The following is an 18,313-nucleotide window of genomic DNA, read 5'->3' as shown; positions in this document are numbered from 1 at the left end:
TTGTGCAAGTGAAATATTCAATGTGGATAATACTTGGTTAAAGTGAATGAAGCCATGGAACACGGCATAAGTGAAAGATAACATTTCCACCTGAAATAATTATCATTTGGTCGTTATTAGTTGGTAGCGCCTACTTACTATGATACACAAATAAAGGTAGATATCTTAAAATTTTGACACTTGACACCTATTTAAAGTTCAGGGTAAATATAATCGAATGACACCAAGCCAAACACTCGCAAATACACAGATTAGATTTCGCTGAATATTGTGTTGTGTGTTCTGATCGAAGGCAATTTACCTTTTTCCTAAGAAACCTTCTCTTAGTCATTGATTGTAAACACCATGTTTAGTTGCAAAATTTGGCCCAGACACTGGATTATCTGTTTGTGGTGGTGTTATGCGATCAGAATCAACTTTGTGGACAAAAATCATAAAGGTAAAACTTAATTTTTGGTTGTTAAAAGAAAAGAGAATGTTTCTTCTTAAATTGTTATTTGTGAGTTTTAGTCACAGAATGATATGGTTTGGACTGTCGGAATAAGTGGAGGATCAGCTTTCATATAATATATAGTTTGTGAAGATCCAATTTTGTGAAAAAGATCGCTATTGCATGTGCACAGTTATGATTTTGCGGAACAAAAGCTTTCATCCAAAGCGACTTGCATCGTTTAATAGTGTCAACCGGTTCCCTTGTATTTATCGATGATGTGACTGCTGAAAAAAGCAGCAGGATGAATTCTGAAGTGTTTCAGGCAATATTATCTGCTCATATTCAGCCAAATGCTTCAGAACTCATTGGACGGCACTTCACAGTGCAGATGGACAATGACCCGAAGCATACTGCGAAAGCAACCAAAGAGGTTTTTTTTTGAGCATGCATTTCACTTGCTGAAGACAAAACTGAAGGGAAAATTCCCCAACAGAACAAGCAGGAACTGAAGACAGTTACAGTAGAGGCCTGGTAGAGCATCACCAGGGATGAAACCCAGCGTCTGGTGATGTCTATGCCAGGGATAAAATTAACGACGTCCCGTCGTCCCGGGGACGTAATTAATTGTCATCGGGAGGAATTTTATTCTCTCTCGGGTCGACCTCGGGACGAAGAGAATTTTGCCTGCACTAACTTCATTTTTTTTTGTTTAAGTTTTCAACACTTTCTGCAAACCAGAACGTGTCGCGATCGGTGGAAAATACTTAATTAAATGGAAAGGGCTTCGTTCAATTGGCTGGCGCGCTCGCGTTTGTGTTGTTCAGTGAGGCAGAGGGGGTAAAATCGTTCGTCATGGCGCCGGCTTTCTTGGTTCACTGGAGAAGGCGGGGCTGCGCATGGAGTCTAGACCTCTAATTTTCAAAGTGGACCGACCCACCGGGAGACTTCCCGATCTCCAGCCTATGCTGCAGAGCGAATTTAAATCGCCGGCAGAACGGCCTGGGGGTCTAACACCGTAATTTATATAAATTTCATATGTGTGTATATATATAGTATTTCACACTAATCGCAATTATTACACGGGTCTTCTCAATGCCACGAAACGCTCTGTTCACTTGCATGGGCCCTTCACAACTTCCGGTAGTGAATTATATTTGATAATTCACCGTTGCTAAGTATAATCTTGAGTATAATTGACCACTGTCAAAACTGGAAAACAACAGATTTTTCGCCTCTAATGACGTCTTCGGTATCACTCCGCAAGTACCGGTAACTTGTCAACCCAAGCGTCTTCGGTTGCTAAGCGACGGCAACGTCTTTGGCGGACTATTTCTCTGCTGATCAACACTACGAATTCTGGTATCAAATAAATTGTAAAAAGACACACCATGTGAAGTTATTTTTTCGTTTTGGCAAGTAGCCGTCTAATAAGGGGGATAATGTAGAGAACATCGCCGGTCATGATCAAAAATAAGCCCCTTCAGGGCAAAGCAAGTTTGCCCTGTTGGGGCTTATTTTCCCGATAATTACCGGCGTTCTATACATTATCCCTTACGATATCCCGCTGCTTCGGGTTTGCCTTTGTAGGCGCATTGAGAGGAGGAGCGGGCGAATCCGCTGTCAGTGCGTGTGCATGTATGATACGCAGGTTTATCCAATAAGTGGTAGAGTACCCGCGCACCATTGGTATGTATGCGCGCTTGTCTCTGTGTGCGCGCTTGTCTCTGTGTGCGCGCTTGTCTCTGTGTGCGTGTGTGAACGAGAATGACGGGGAGAAAGATGGGCTAGGCGGAGATGACTGAACGGAACGATATTTATGTTTCAAAATCAAAAAAAAAAGAAAAGTAAAAAGCAGAATCAATTTGTGGCGCTCTGTGTTGAATCTGTGGCGCTGCGCCACACATTGTTCTATGTATCTATTCTCTTTTGAGACCGCGCAACTCTCTACCCAAGCCCCCCCTGGAACCGCGGAGCCGTCGCATTTACATCAGAATGAAACCCAATAAACCGCCAATATGTGTAGGGTCCGGGAGGGTAAATTGGGGTTCTAGCTCAAGCAGGCAATTTACCTCGAGCAGTGTAAACGCGCGGACCGTGCCGCGAAAAAGGCGTGCATAAGATGGCATATTAGGCAGTCTCGCGCTGCTTTAGCGGCAAGTAGTGCGAGAGCCTGCTGCTCTGCGACCACAGACGCAAAACTGTGGTCGCGTAGACCACAGTTCTGCGACTGAGGGTGTTGCTTGTCATCTGGAAATAAATATATTATTTCATCAACATAATGTATTGTGTTTTTATTATATTATCAGTAAGTAACAACTCAAAATTTAAAAAAGATTTATGGGAATAATTCGGGACGATTCAGGACGGTTCAAAATGTTTTTCGGGACATTTCCGGGACGGTGGTGAAAAAAAGTTAATTTTAACCCCTGGTCTATGCGTTCCAGACTTCAGGCTGTAATTGACTGCAAAGGATTTGCAACCAAGTATTACAAATTTATGATTGTTAATTTGTCCCATTACTTTTGGTCCCTTAAAAAGTGGGAGGCACAGATACAAACTTTTGTAATTCCTACAACGTTCACCTGATTTGTTGTAAAATCAGGTGATGTAAATACCCTCAAATTGAAGCTGAAAGTCTGCAGTTAAAGCACATCTTGTTTGTTTCATTTCAAATCCATTGTGGTGGTGTATCGAGCCAAAAAGATTAGAATTGTGTCGATGTACCAATATTTATGGACCTGACTGTACGTGCTCCAATAGTGCGAGATAAAAATATAGCACATTAATTAGAAATATAGCTGCGAGCAGCAATGTGGGGTTCAAGCATAATGGGACTTGATAAACTAATTTTGCTGGACGGACGTAGTCGGCTAGGTGGCTACATGACGACCGTCTCGGTAATCGGTAATACCGACAGCCGGTGGGATGAGCATTATGCGAGTACGCGTCAATGTTTACCAAATGGGAAAATGACCCCACCTAGAGGTAAGGGCGCAATACAGTCTGCCTGACAGAACAAATGTCACAAATACATAGGAGTTCGGAACAATATTCCTAAAAGAGACACAATGTAAACAAGCATCCGTTCTGGAGTTGGTTTGTGAAGCATCTAATCCAGTGGGAATTGCAGTTTATATTGTAAGTGGGCGGAATGGTAAATATATTCATTGTTGCATTCTACATGCAGTACCGCTTTTCGCCACACGAGTGCAGTGTCTACCCTTTAATGACATTAGTGTTTTTCAGAGATGGAAGTAACTTGAGAAAAGATTTTAATTTTTTTTTATGCGGATATGCTGCCTTTCCAGAGGCATTTATATCGAAATTAGAAGATAACAAATGAACATACCGTGATATAATACCGTTACCGTCTATTCCTCAAATCATACCGTGATATACATTTTAGTCCATACCGTACAGACCTACTGTAACGGCCAAATGGTATTGAATTTGAGAAAGCTGTTTGAAATTTGTGGCCTGTGGAAATGTACAACTGATTTTGACAACTTTCAACATGGCGGCCATGGTCTGATGATGCCATGAGAAATAATTTATAAGCTATATGAGGAGGTCTGACAGTATCATCAGACATTGAAAATAAGTTTTAAATTTACTCATGTGAAGAGAGAGGAGTTAAAACACGTCTTCATTAATTATAGCGCCCCCTAGAGGTCAATGGTCACCAAATTCATTGAGTTTCCCCATGATGATGTTATTGGTCTATGAATCAAGTTTGGTTACGATATGTCAAAGGGTTGCTGAGAAATTGGCTTACTTCCTATTTGGCGGCTTCGCGGTCGAATATGATTGGCTGTCGCGGATATTTCTGCAAGAAATAATATACATAGCTATATTGGGAGGTCTGATAGTATCACCAGACATTGAAAATAAGTTTGAAATATACTCATGTGAAGAGAGAGGAGTTAAAACACATCTACATTAATAACAGCGCCCCCTAGCGGTCAAAGGTCACCAGATTCATTGGGTGTCCCCATGATGATGTCATGGGTCTATGGAACAAGGTTAATTATGATATGTCAAAGGGCTGCTGAGATATCGGCTTACTTCCTGTTTGGCGACTTGACGGTCAAATTTGATTGGCTGTAGCGGACAAACGGTTTTGAATTTGAAAAATCTATTCAAAGTTTTTTATCAAGCATGGCCTGAAGATCATGTGTGCCAAGTTTCGAGATGATTGGAGAACATTTGTGATAGGAGATGCATTATGAAAGTTTTTGACATAAACCAAGATGGCGGAGAATCCATCATGGCGCAAATTGACGTCATAGGGTGCGTTGAACTCGGCTTGGAGCAAGGAATCCAATGATACCTTGTTTGTGAATATTGGACAAATGGGTCGAAAGTTATGAACAATGCATGTCCAACTTTGACCTGATGGTGGTGCTAGAGCTGATGAATTGGGCTAATGGGACTGTCCTGAACCAGTGTGCAAAATTTCACAACTTTTAACCAAGGCATTCTATGGGCTGCCATAGACTCCCATGGCAGGAAAATAATAAGTAAACGTACGAAAACAATAGGTTGTCTCGCAGCTTCGCTGCTTGACCCCTAATGATTTTAGCTTGTGTGTGATTCATCACGGGCACACGCAAGCTAAAATCATTCAAATTAATGTGCTTTATTTTTATCTAGCACTATTGGAGCACGTATAATCTCTTGCCTCCAACTACGAAATGATTAGTGTTACACTATCCTGCGGTCGGCTCCCAGACCGAGGAGCACAGGGGAGACGTTCCCTCCAGGGCCAATGCTCTCTCGGGTGCAACACTCTTCACTTCGACCGGCAGTGGGTCGGAATATGGTCGGAATGAGGCGGCCACCGATTCTTGACAGGCTGGGTACTTTATTCTTACACACAACCGGACTCGTTCATTACTTCACTAAACTGACACGCACGCTACCGCTCGCTGTCCTCGCTCGTCCACTCACTCGCTGACACACACTCACACTCACACACACAGCCAGTGATATGCGTACGAGATAGGCCTACTTTCTCGTGCCCACCAGATACTTTCTCGTGAGCACCAGATACTTCCCTTCACTAACCATTCACGGGTTCTGTAGAAACCCCAGTCGATAATGTAACAACATTTCTGAGCACATAAAATAATAATATTTTGCCTGTAGTGTTACAAAGTATAACATTTTGGTTCACCTATTACGTAATGAAGCAAGCACAATATTTCCTCCTTACGTTAAGAAGCAAGCATAATAATTGTCTACTTGTAAGCCGTTTTCACACATTTTTGCAGCATTTGTGTATCAGGATATCCTACCCTGAGGGTGATTCACACTTAATGCTTTATATGCGGACATCAATGTCGTTAAGACATCAGTAGAATCTACGGGGGGTTTAGGGGGGTGTGCTTGCCCGAGAAGGGGCGGAATACGGCCTATGACAGTGGTTTTCAAACTGTGGGGCGCGCCCCCCCTGGGGGGCGCCAGAGTTCTTCAGGGGGGGCGCGACGTGAGAAAAAAATAAACCCGAAAAAAAACCTGAAAGTCGACGATTCAAATCATCAGTCGTACTTCAACTGTAGAAGTAACATAACTAAATACATTTTCAACCGTTTATCTTCGTGCAAACCATTTAACAAATCTACACACTTCTATCTTCAATAATATCTAAACAGAATTTCAATATCATTTAAAATTTATTCAGAATCACAGTTTTAGTTTCATGCCGCTTCGTTTTCAGCTGTTTTCATTGAAGACGTCAGCCTATTCTGATACACCTCTGATAGACATCGTAACTCATTCCTTTTTCAACCGTTTACCATCGTTCAAACCATTAAACAAATCTCGACACTTGTATCTTCAATACTATCGAAACGGAATTTTGATAGCATTTATACTTTTTTCAGAACCACAGTTTTAGTTTCAAACCGGCATCGTTTTCAGTTGCTTATAATAATTTAGGTCACCATAGCAACGCCGGTAAACAAACTCCGCCGAATAGTCGAATCTCTGGACTGAAAAGGCAGATCTGATTCGACTGGCAGTTTACACAGATTAAGATGTTCAAATGTATTTAAAAAAGGTTAAGCTAAAACATGCTTGGATAAAGTTGTTAAATTGTGTTAAGAAATGTGTTTAAAAACGCACAAAGATGTTGTAATGTTTCAGAAATATGTTTAAAATGTTTAAAAAATGTTTCAAATGTTTTAAAATGATGATCAGAGATGTTTCAAATGTGTAAAATAATTAAAATAGCTGAATTTTTTTCTCTGAGGGGGGGCTCACTCTCTGACACTTTGAAAACCCCTGGCCTAGGGTGTAAGTTCGCAAGAGGCGGGATAAGTGTTGCCGCTGTCACTGTAGTTTGTTTTGATTTTGACCATAGAAATTTTTTGTGTGTGGTTCCGTGCGTGCGCACTGTGTGGGTGTGCCCGTGTGTAAAGACCAGCGACATTCTATACATTATCCTGCTTATTACACGGCTACTTGCCAAAACGAAAAAAAAAATTCACATGGTTTGTCTTTTTACAATTTATTTGTTACCAGTATTCATAGTGTTGATCAGCTGAGAAATAGTCCGCCAAAGAAGTTGACGTCATCTAGCAACTGAGTACGCTGGGGTTGATAAGTTACCGGACTACTTGCGGAGTGATACGAAGGATTGCAAATAATCCACTTTCCTTGACAGCGGTGAATTATCAAATATAATTCACCGCCGGAAGTTGTGAAGGGCCCAGGCAAGTGAACGGAGCGTTCCACGGCATTGAGAAGAGGCGTGCAATAAATATATATATGCGACTATTGTGAGATCACTGTATCCAATGTACAATTATGAACTGGTGACATCACGGTACATATCAGACTGTTGAAGTCACTCTATATATTGAAAATTTACTTTTGTGATGTCCCTGTTTGGATCAAACTGTTGTGATATCACTGATAACAGATAACAGATGTAACTGTATGTGACTGTTGTGACATCAGTATGTCTCTAAAAAACAAGTTGCGTTGGAAAAAAGTGTCAGCTAAATAGTATGGATGGTTCATGGTTTGTACATTAGTGTTATAAGGCTTATTCCTGTCTCCGGTCTCCTGTGTCTATCTGCAGATGCTTCGGGATGCTGCTGTCTCCAGGACAGAAGGTCCGGAACAGTGACATGCATCTGCTGGACATGGTGAGCACTGAGCAGAACCCTCGACACACAGAGATTTTTATAATGACATATGATATACAAGGTGACCTTTAGTGTCCTGAAAGATGCCAAATATGTATTTTTTATTATTACTATAAGCAGGGGTTGACACTAACGGATGCCCGCTTGCCCGGGGCAAGTAAAAAAAATGTTTGGGCAAGTTGAGATTTTTTCTGGTTGCCCGAATGGGCAAGTGTATTTTGGGTTGATGTTAATATAAAAGCTATTTATTCAAATGTTTTTAGAAACTGCAGAACAAGCTTTTGTTCCGCAAAACCACACAAAATAGAAGTATTTGCAATTGATCAGCGCGCTGTCTTCTCTTCTCTCGGAAAGCGAGTTAACAGACACGCATCGCTTCAGTGCGAATATAGCCCCGCCTTCTGTCACTCACTCGCAGTGCGGTCTCTGGCAGTGATTCGCTAAAGGTTAGCCAACACAGCTAGCATCTCAAGTGCAGCACCTCCGCGAACGGTTTAGGTAGAAGTTAAATGGAGTAGTGATGGAGGAGTGCAGTTTGGAAGTACTTTGGATTGAGGCAAATTATCAAGGAAAGTCAAGAACACGGTTTTGGGTTTCATAACTGTGCACATGCACACAGCAATAGCGATCTTTTTCACGAAATTGGACCCTCACAAACTACTTTATATATTACATGAAAGCTGAGCCTCCACTTATTCCAACAGTCCAAACCATATCATTCTGTGACTAAAACTCACACATAACAACTTAAGAAGATACGTCCCCTTTTCTTTTAACAACCAAAAATGAAGTATTACCTTTGTGATTTTTGTCCACAAAGTTGATTCTGATCGAATAAAACCACCATAAACAGATTATCCAGTATCTTGGCCAAATTTTGCAACTTAACATGGTGTTTTCAATCAATTAATAAGAGAAGGTTTCTTAGGAAATAGGTAAATTGCCTTCAATCAGAAAACATATTCTTCAGCGCAATCTAGTGGCCATATATTTATTTGCGAGTGTTTGGCTTGGTGCATTCGATTGCCCTGAACTTTAAATAGGGGTGTCAAGTGTCAAAATTGTAAGATATCTACCTTTATTTGTGTCTCCTAGTAAGACAGCGCTCCCAACTGATAACAACCAACTGATACTGATAATTAGGTGGAAATGTTATCTTCCACTTATGCTGTGTTCCATGGCTTTATTCACTTTAACCAAGTATTATCCCCATTGAATATTTCACTTGCACAACAATCTTTCTTTTGGCCCAAAGATGACATTATCGCCCTTGCAGTTGTGGAGATATAATCTATTTACTTTGGGTATGTTCTTTCCTGAAAAAAACTTTTCCCCTGATATCGACAATGGTATAGAATATGGCAAGAAACACTGGCAGAAATAGCTTTCTTGCTTCAGTGTTAAAGGTGTTATACACCTTGCCTATTATTTCAATATGCATACAAAACGTTGGAACTGGGATATGTGTTTTCCTGTGGACCCTTCAGGACATGTTGTGCATCACAATCACAAGAAGGTAGTCGGAAATCATGATATGTTTGTGTTTGACCTCAGGAGTCAATGGGGAAGAGCTCGGATGGGAAGGCCTACCTCATCACGGGAACCTGGAACCCCAACATGGCCGCCTTCCAGCTGCTCAACGAAGATACAGCTAAAGGTGAGCTTTTCCAAGGTGTTCTCATAAAACACAACATTAGGGCTGTAATGTAATATTTTAAAGTCTAATATGAATTTGAAATGTAAAAACGAGAACGAGAGAAAAGCCCTCCTACTTTCCCGCATTCCCATTTCATGTAATTGAAAAGATAATTATGGTCTCTTGAAGCATAAGCAAGGTATGATTCGTAATTTATGTTATTCTATAACCAAGTGTTATACAGGTTAGGTATTCATATTGATTAACATATATATTTTTATAGTATTTTTCCTTCTTTGTATATATTTTGTGCAACAGGATCATTCCGCAAAAAACTCATTCATTTGATTTCGCTCTGAGAGTCGGCACATTCTCAGTTCTTGTTATTAAGTTTTACAGCAGGCTACAAGACATGTTATTTTTAAAGATGTAAGTCAACTAAAGGAATACACACAATTAAGACTTCAGGAGGTTGACATGGTGGTGCGAACTGTCTTCCGTGGCGATACAAATGCTATTTCACATTACACTTTTCAATTGTATAGAGGAATCGAGCTTCCTCTAGGTGCAATGATACTTTATACAAATGTGTGTTGGATTAACTAGTAATGATGTAAAGAAGGTATTATACGAGTATTCTAAGGATACATTTGTTCCTTGGCAAATTTGTATATTTATTTTTTAATGAGTTGTGATCGGTAGATGAGAGGGAGTGATGAATGCACAATCTAGTGCTTGGATATATTAACATTACAATCATTCCTAGAGATTTAGCCAGTGTGGACAGACAAACTTATTCACGCACGCACACACGCACGTGCTAAATCATTCTTAAACCTTCACTTTTGTGTAATCTTTTGTATCTGTGATGTGCTTATGCTGTGTGTGTGTGTGTGTGCATTGTGTCTTCTCTATATGGGTGCATGTTACGTGCGTGTGTGTGTGAGTGTGTGTATAAATAAATAAATAAATAAAAAAAAAAATATATATATATATATATATATATATATATATATATATATATATATATATATATATATATAATGTGGGGGGGTGGGTGTGCGCGCGTGTCCCAGACAAGCAGATGTACATGACGGTGGCGGTGGACCTGGTAGTGACGGAGGTCCAGGAGCCAGTCCGCTTCCTGCTGGAGGTCCTGGTCCGGGTCTACCCCGCCAACGAACGCTTCTGGTACTTCAGCCGCAAGAGCTACAGCGAGACCTTCTACCTCAAACTGCAGCAGGTTGGAGCTCTCTTAATTCATCCATTCATGTATTCAGTATATATACAGTTTCCTGCGGTATCTCGACATTTCCCCCCCCCCCCATGTTTTAGAAACATAATGCAGATGGTGCTCTGTTTGGTTTTAGTTGTTTCTGTATAGGAGGTACGGTACCTTCAGAAAGGTTTCTGAATCATAGAACACACCTATTATCTATTTACATTCAGAGTTCGGCCAATGTTTCAGCTAGCCAGAAGTTGGTCCATGCGTGAATGTGGATATTTTAACACACTTTTCTTCCTGTATTATATAGTTGAGCTCCTCCTCTTCTACCCCCCCCCACCCCTCCTTCTCCTCTAACCCCCACCCCTCCTCCTCCTCCTCCTCCTCCTCCTCCTCTATAATGCATTGTGGAGTTAGTGTGGTGGTTAGGGATGGGCAAAACGATTCTTTTCCAGGATTCAGTTCTTTCAGTTCCGTTCACTATCACAACTTGTATGTTTGATTCGTTCGTTTGATTAGTTCGGTAAGTCAGATGGTCTGTTACGTCATTTGCCAGGGAATCAGAAATTATGGAATAAATGTTAATCAACATGCATGTAGCCTACTACTTTCTAATGTTCTGGCGAAATTACCCAGGTTAAGTGTAAATATTAAGCATATACATAAAGCAGATACGTGCATTTTTTTCAGGAATATCCTTAATACATAATCTGGTGCATTGAGAATTAAATGGCGTCTTCCAAGTAGCGCTAATAAGCAGTGAAGCGCGTAAGCAAGCAGCAGCAGCACCTTTGTGCGAATTCCCCACTAGGCCAATCTTAATGGTAGGTAAAAAACAATACTTTATGAAAGCACGCAATTGTGATGTAGAACATAATAAAAAGAAAACATAAAGTGCTTGCATGATATTGAAGCCTACAGCGATCGTTAGTTTACTTGTGTCCAGTAAAATGATAAGGTGCCTTTATCATTTGTGCACCCAAGGGCCATGGCAACGCGATTGCTACCTGCTGTAGTACTCTCATTGGCTGAATCGATTAGAACGTTTTAGACTCAATCAATATAAGGTTGCGGGGAGACGAAGCTCTGTTCATTTGTATATTTTATTTACTTGACCATATTTTTGTTATATGTTTAAAAAGAAAAGAAAAAATAATAATTTCTCTTGTTTTGGGAATCGGTTCTCGTCGTTCACCTTCTGGATTTGTTCGTTCTGACCGAATCGTTCGCGACCGACCCATCACTAGTGGTGATGATTATCCCTTCTCCTCCTTTTCAGTGTAACCAGCTTATTTATCAAACTATAATAATATCTTAAAGACTATATGCTTAAATCTTAACAAACTAAAACACTTTAATAGAGTAACGTCTATAGACTTTTAACTGACTAAAAGAGAGATAAATATTTTCTTTAGACTTAACAGACTATAAGACTGTAATATTAACAAAAGTCTATAGGCTTAAACAAACTAAGACTTTAATGGTATCATAAAGTCTTTAGGCTGAAAGATACTACAATACTTAGGGTGAATCTCATTCCTTTGCTCCAAAGAAAATCTCAGCCCTAGCCCTCGCTGTTGCGCGTGCACGCACCGTGGAGCAATGTCCCAATACCTCTTTAATGTAGCTTTAAGGGGTAAGGGGGAGGGCTAACATCCCCTCAAAATTGAGATTTTCTATGGGCACCCTCAAAGCGCTTCAGTTCTGACTTGCTCCCACAATACCTTGCGAGAAAACGGAAAATCAAGAAATATCCTAGACAAGATGGAGGACGAAAAGATGCGACAGGATTGGAAAAACACAAATGTAAGTATTTTCTCTGTAATTAACTAGTAATTATTTTATTAATTATACTCTGCAGCCCAGGCCGCGGGCTTCGAAGCCCGGCCGCGGACTCTCGGAAGTCCCCGGCCGACTTTCGCGGAAGATCGCGAATGTCCCCGGCCGACTTTCGCAGGCCGCCCGACCCCGGTTCTCGGCCGGGATGCATGCCCGATCACGGGCTCTGCAGCCCGGCCGTCGACCGGGCTGCAGACCGTGCTGCAGACCGGGCTGCAGACCGGGATGCATACGACCGGGCTGGATATCATGTCGTATGATATCCAGATCTTCCATGTTCTAGTGACTCCAGGTTAAAAATAAACTTTACTATACTAATATATTAGATTAGATTAGATTAGATTAGATTAGGCTTTATTGATCCTTTTGGGATGACTCCCTCAAGGAAATTGATTGTCCAGTAGCTTACAGAAAGAAACACAACACAATATTAAATTATATACAATATAAGATAAACAATACGCTCTAAGATAACAATAAAAAGTAAAATAAAAAGTAAACAGTAAACAATAATTATAATATAAGATAAACAATAAACTCTTAAATAACTAACTATAAAAAGTAAACAAAAAACAGTAAACAGTAAACAATAAACTCTTAGCTAATATAGAATATTAGAATATTAGTAACATTATCAGTTATTAATTATTAATATTCTGTAAGTAATATTATATATACTAATATATATATTATATTAGTAATATTCTATAAGTATTATTATACTAATATATTATATTAGTAATATTACATGGTTAATCAATGTATTTTTTGGCAGTACTATATTGTGTACATAGCTATTACATATTGTACGTAACATATGGCCATATCAACCAGTTCTGGCATATAATTCCTAATTCCTTCTTATTCGTTTTCTTTCAGGACATCGTTGAGTCCACTGCCACCAGCCCCCCCACCTCTCCCTCATGCTCCTCCACCCCAGGCACCTCTTCCACCACCCCAGACACCCCTTCCAAGAGGAGAGTGCCAGGGAGCAGGCGAGGCATGAGGAGAGCGAGGCAAAGTTGGCGGAATGGTGGAGAAGATGTAATTCTCCACCATTCTCTCAAAAGATGAGAGAGGGTGTGTGTGTGTGTGTATTTTTAGGTGTGCGTTTGTGTGTATTTTTAGATGTGTGGTTCAGTGTTTCTTATTTAAATAAAGTGTTTCTTCTAAAGTGTTCTTGTTCTTAACCGATTATTATCTAAGGGTGCACTCACACTAGGCCTTCTGGCCGTGGCCGTGGCTGTTTTAGCACCTAACCGTGCTCAAATCTGCCAGTGTGAGTGTGGCCAGTCTCGCCAGGCCGGGCCAATTACAAAATATAAATACCATTTCAGGTTAAACATCTTTACAATGGGTCTTGCTCGTTGCCCGAGACAATGGCAGCCAGTCTGTCTCTTGTAACATTACCAGGGGTCTGGTTATCTGCTAGGGGGCACGGGGAGGCCATGATGACGTCACAGGGTAGGGTTGTCCCATTTGGTAGGGGATCGGTTAGGGTAGCAATGAGGGGTAGCAATGAGCATGAGCAATGAGGGTTAGGGTTGAGATGTAGGGTTGAGACAGTGAGCAAAGAAACGGGATTGGGCCTAAGAGTATCATAACATCTATAGACTTTGACATACTATAAGACTGTAATAGTAACTGTAATAGTATCATAACGTCTATAGACTTTACAGACTATAAGACTGTAATAGTAACAAAACTGATATAGGCTTAAACAAACTAAGACTTAGGCCCAATCTCATTAATTTGCTCTGTCTCAACCCTACATCTCAACCCTAACCCTCATTGCTCAATCTCATTGCTACCCCTCATTGCTACCCCTTAACGGTCCCCTACCAAATGGGACAACCCTACCCTGTGACGTCATCATGGCCTCCCTGTGCCCCCTAGCAGATAACCAGACCCCTGGTAATGTTACAAGAGACAGACTGGCTCCCATTGTCTCGGGCAACGAGCAAGACCCATTGTAAAGATGTTTAACCTGAAATGGTATTTATATTTTGTAATTGGCATGTTTAAATAAAGTGTTAAAAAAATAATAATACTGTTAAGGTGGTATTAGCCAGACTGGCCACACTCACACTGGCAGATTTGAGCACGGTTAGGTGCTAAAACGGCCACGGCCACGGACAGATGGCCTAGTGTGAGTGCACCCTTAGATAATAATCGGTTAAGAACAAGAACACTTTAGAAGAAACACTTTATTTAAATAAGAAACACTGAACCACACATCTAAAAATACACACACACGCATCTAAAAATACACACACACGCACACCTAAAAATACACACACTCTCTCTCAGCTTTTGAGAGAATGGTGGAGAATCACATCTTCTCCACCATTCCGCCAACTTTGCCTCGCTCTCCTCATGCCTCGCCTGCCCCCTGGCACTCTCCTCTTGGAAGGGGTGTCTGGGGTGGTGGAAGAGGTGCCTGGGGTGGAGGAGCATGAGGGAGAGGTGGGGGGGGCTGGTGGCAGTGGACTCAACGAAGTCCTGAAAGAAAACGAATAAGAAGGAAACAGAAATTATATGCCAGAACTGGTTGATATGGCCATATGTTATGTACAATATATAATAGCTATGTACACAATATAGTACTGCCAAAAAATACATTGATTAACCATGTAATATTACTAATATAATATAATATATTAGTATAATAATATCACTTATAGAATATTAATAATTAATAACTAATAATATTACTAAAATTACTTTCTATATTACATAAGAGTTTATTGTTTACTGTTTACTGTTTTTTGTTTACTTTTTATAGTTAGTTAAGAGTTTATTGTTTATCTTATATTATATTATAATTATTGTTTACTGTTTACTTTTTATTTTACTTTTTATAGTTATCTTAGAGTGTATTGTTTATCTTATATTGTATATAATTTAATATTGTGTTGTGTTTCTTTCTGTAAGCTACTGGACAATCAATTTCCTTGAGGGAGTCATCCCAAAAGGATCAATAAAGCCTAATCTAATCTAATCTAATCTAATCTAATATGTGTTAGTATAGTAAAGTTTATTTTTAACCTGGAGTCACTAGAACATGGAAGATCTTGATATCATACGACATGATATCCAGCCCGGTCTGCAGCCCGGTCTGCAGCCCGGTCTGCAGCCCGGTCGACGGCCGGGATGCAGAGCCCGTGATCGGGCATGCATCCCGGCCGAGAACCGGGGTCGGGCGGCCTGCGAAAGTCGGCCGGGGAGTTTCGCGATCTTCCGCGAAAATCGGCCACAGACTTTCACGATCTTCCGAGAGTCCTTGGCCGGGCTTCGAAGCCCGCGGCCGGGCTGCAGAGTATAATTAATAAAAATAATTACTAGTTAATTACAGAGAAAATACTTACATTTGTGTTTTTCCAATCCTGTCGCATCTTTTCGTCCTCCATCTTGTCTAGGATATTTCTTGATTTTCCGTTTTCTCGCAAGGTATTGTGGGAGCAAGTCAGAACTGAATCGCTTTGAGGGTGCCCATCGAAAATCTCAATTTTGAGGGGATGTTAGCCCTCCCCCCTACCCCTTAAGCTACATTTAAACAGTATTGGGACATGACTCCACGGCGCGTGAACGCGCAACAGCGAGGGCTAGGGTTGAGATTTTCTATGTAGCAAAGGAATGAGATGGGGCCTAATAGTATCATAAAGTCATTAGGCTTAAGCATACTATTAGACTGTTCTATCCAGATCTCCAGTAAAATCTATTAAGTCCACTGCCTGCCAGTGAAGTGTCCTGAGCCTTTGGATCAATGCTGTTTATTGAAACACAATCCCAGGAAGTGTGTGTGTGTGTGTGTGTGTGTGTGTGTGTCAGAGACTGGAGGCTGGCTCTCTGGGCGATGCTGTGTTCGAGGTGGTCAGTTTGCAGCGAGAGGCGGACCGCACCAACAGAGCTCAGGGGTCCTCACTCGCTGAGGAAGAGGAGCACGAGGAAGGTAGACGGCCCTCTCTCTCGCCCTCTCTCTCACTCACACTCTCATTCTCTCGCCCTCTCTCACCCTCATTTCATCTATACCCTCTCTCCCCCTCACTCTCCATCACCTTCACCCTCATTCACTCTAACCCTTTCTACCCCTACATTTCTGGTCAATGTTCCATCACTATTTCAGCAGCATTATCTACCTCACGTACACGCTTAAATAGCCATACATATGTAAGCATGCTGAATCTATTCAGTGTATACAGAGTATGCAGTAGTATTCTAAGCCTGCAGCCATAAAGGAGTTTCATGTTTATAAGAATAATACCATTACCATAATTGTTATCAGTTATATCACAATTACTATACAGCAAAGAAATATGAATTCTTTATATATACTAGCTATTAGTGGTTTGTAGAAGTATGAGTAGGCTAACCCTGCAGACATGAACGGATGTATAAGTGGTAGTATTATTAAACTGCAAATCAACAGATCAAAGCACCCTGTCCAAGTACACCCAATATATCACTGAAATGGCCCTGTGGTTCAAAGAAAGCTCACTGCAGTTGAACATCAGCAAAACCAAAGAACTGTGTTGCCATAGGAGGAGGGCATCTAACACCCCACATCCACTTTCCTCACCTTTGACCCTGGAAGGACTAGTGGTTGAACAGGTGGTGAAGTTCAAATACCTTGGCACAGAGATCGACCAACGTCTGTCCTTTAGCCAGCATGCAGATGGGGTTTACAAGAAGGGACAACAACGTCTGTATCTCCTGAGGAAACTAGACACCTTCAATGTCAGTAAAGACATTTTGTCAACTGCCTACCAATCTCTGGTGGAATCCATCATCACTTGCAACATTACATCCTGGTACGGCTTCCTCACAAACGCAAGCAAAAGCAGACTTAATAGATTAACTAAGCAAGCAAGCAAGCTAATAGGAATACACCAGAAAGCGCTGGAGGATCTGTATATCCAGGCAGTGGGAAGGAAGACCAACTCCATCCTCTTAGATCCCTCCCACCCACTCCATCCTTGTTTTGATCTACTTCCTTCTGGCAGAAGATTCAGAATGCCTTTGGCCAGGAAAGCTATCTACAAAAAATCATTCATCCCCATAGCTATATACACACAGAACACTCATTCCTCAAAGAACTCACACAAATAACGCGCACACACACACACACACACACACACACACACACACACACACACACACACACACACACACACACACACACACACCTCCAAGCCTTCAGTCAAAAGACAATTTTCTAGTATGGCAACATACTAGACAATAAAGCTTTTTGAATCTTGAATCTTTTGAATCAAATGCAGTTCTAAACTTCAGTAAAACCAAATTCTAGCTATGAGTTAAAAACTTAGCCTTCATATTATGCTGGGGCTTCCATGGATGTACACCAACATAACTAAAATCAGGTCCTTGGTATCTCGTACAGACCTTGAAAAGGTTATCCATGCTTTTATTTACTCATGTTTAGATTATTGTAACTCACTATACTCTGGGCTGAGTCAGAAAGCCACGTCGCGCCTCCAGCTGGTATAAAATGCTGCCGCTAGGTTTTTAACTAATTCTAGGAGACGAGACCATATTACTCCCATCCTTGCCTCTCTTCACTGGTTGCCTGTAGTTTTTAGAGTTGATTTTAAGATTTTACTGATAACTTTTAAAGCTCTGCATGGTCTGGCTCCGAGTTATATTTCAGACCTATTGGTCCCCTATGAGCCTGAGCGAAGCCTGAGATCCTCGGGCAGGGGTCTCCTGGTTGTTCCCAAATCATGGCTTGTAACTAAAGGTGACCGGGCTTTTGCTGTACGGGCCCCTCAGTTGTGGGGCTCCCTGCCTGAGAATCTCTGACAAGTGGAATCAGTATCATCTTAAGTCTCTTCTCAAAACCATTTATTTTTGCAAAAGCTGTCTTATAGTAGTTTTATTATTTTAACACATTGCTCCCTTCCTTTTGCTCTACTTCATGGTGTTTTTGTTAGTACTTCTTGTACTCTCGTTTTTTGTGTGTCACTTCTTTTAATTATGTTCTATTCTGTTATTTGAAGCACTTTGTA

The 18,313-nt window shown here is 41.0% G+C and overlaps 1 protein-coding gene across 11 annotated transcripts in view; it reads left to right on the top strand.

Annotated features, from left to right (window-relative positions):
* rabgap1l (RAB GTPase activating protein 1-like) overlaps positions 1-18,313 on the top strand; it is a 160,566-nt gene that overhangs the window by 47,516 nt on the left and 94,737 nt on the right. For all 11 annotated transcript variants that reach the window (XM_030372873.1, XM_030372870.1, XM_030372868.1 and 8 more), the window contains 4 exons: positions 7,521-7,587; positions 9,142-9,244; positions 10,300-10,466; positions 16,119-16,239. In XM_030372873.1, the coding sequence (XP_030228733.1) occupies positions 7,521-7,587; positions 9,142-9,244; positions 10,300-10,466; positions 16,119-16,239 (458 nt within the window). The remainder of the gene's footprint in view (positions 1-7,520; positions 7,588-9,141; positions 9,245-10,299; positions 10,467-16,118; positions 16,240-18,313) is intronic.

This window comes from Gadus morhua, chromosome 12, assembly GCF_902167405.1.
Source record: "Gadus morhua chromosome 12, gadMor3.0, whole genome shotgun sequence".
In the NCBI taxonomy this organism is placed as follows: domain Eukaryota; kingdom Metazoa; phylum Chordata; class Actinopteri; order Gadiformes; family Gadidae; genus Gadus; species Gadus morhua.
The sequence above is the reverse complement of the archived record's forward strand: the minus strand, read 5'-3'. Positions and strand labels throughout refer to the sequence as shown.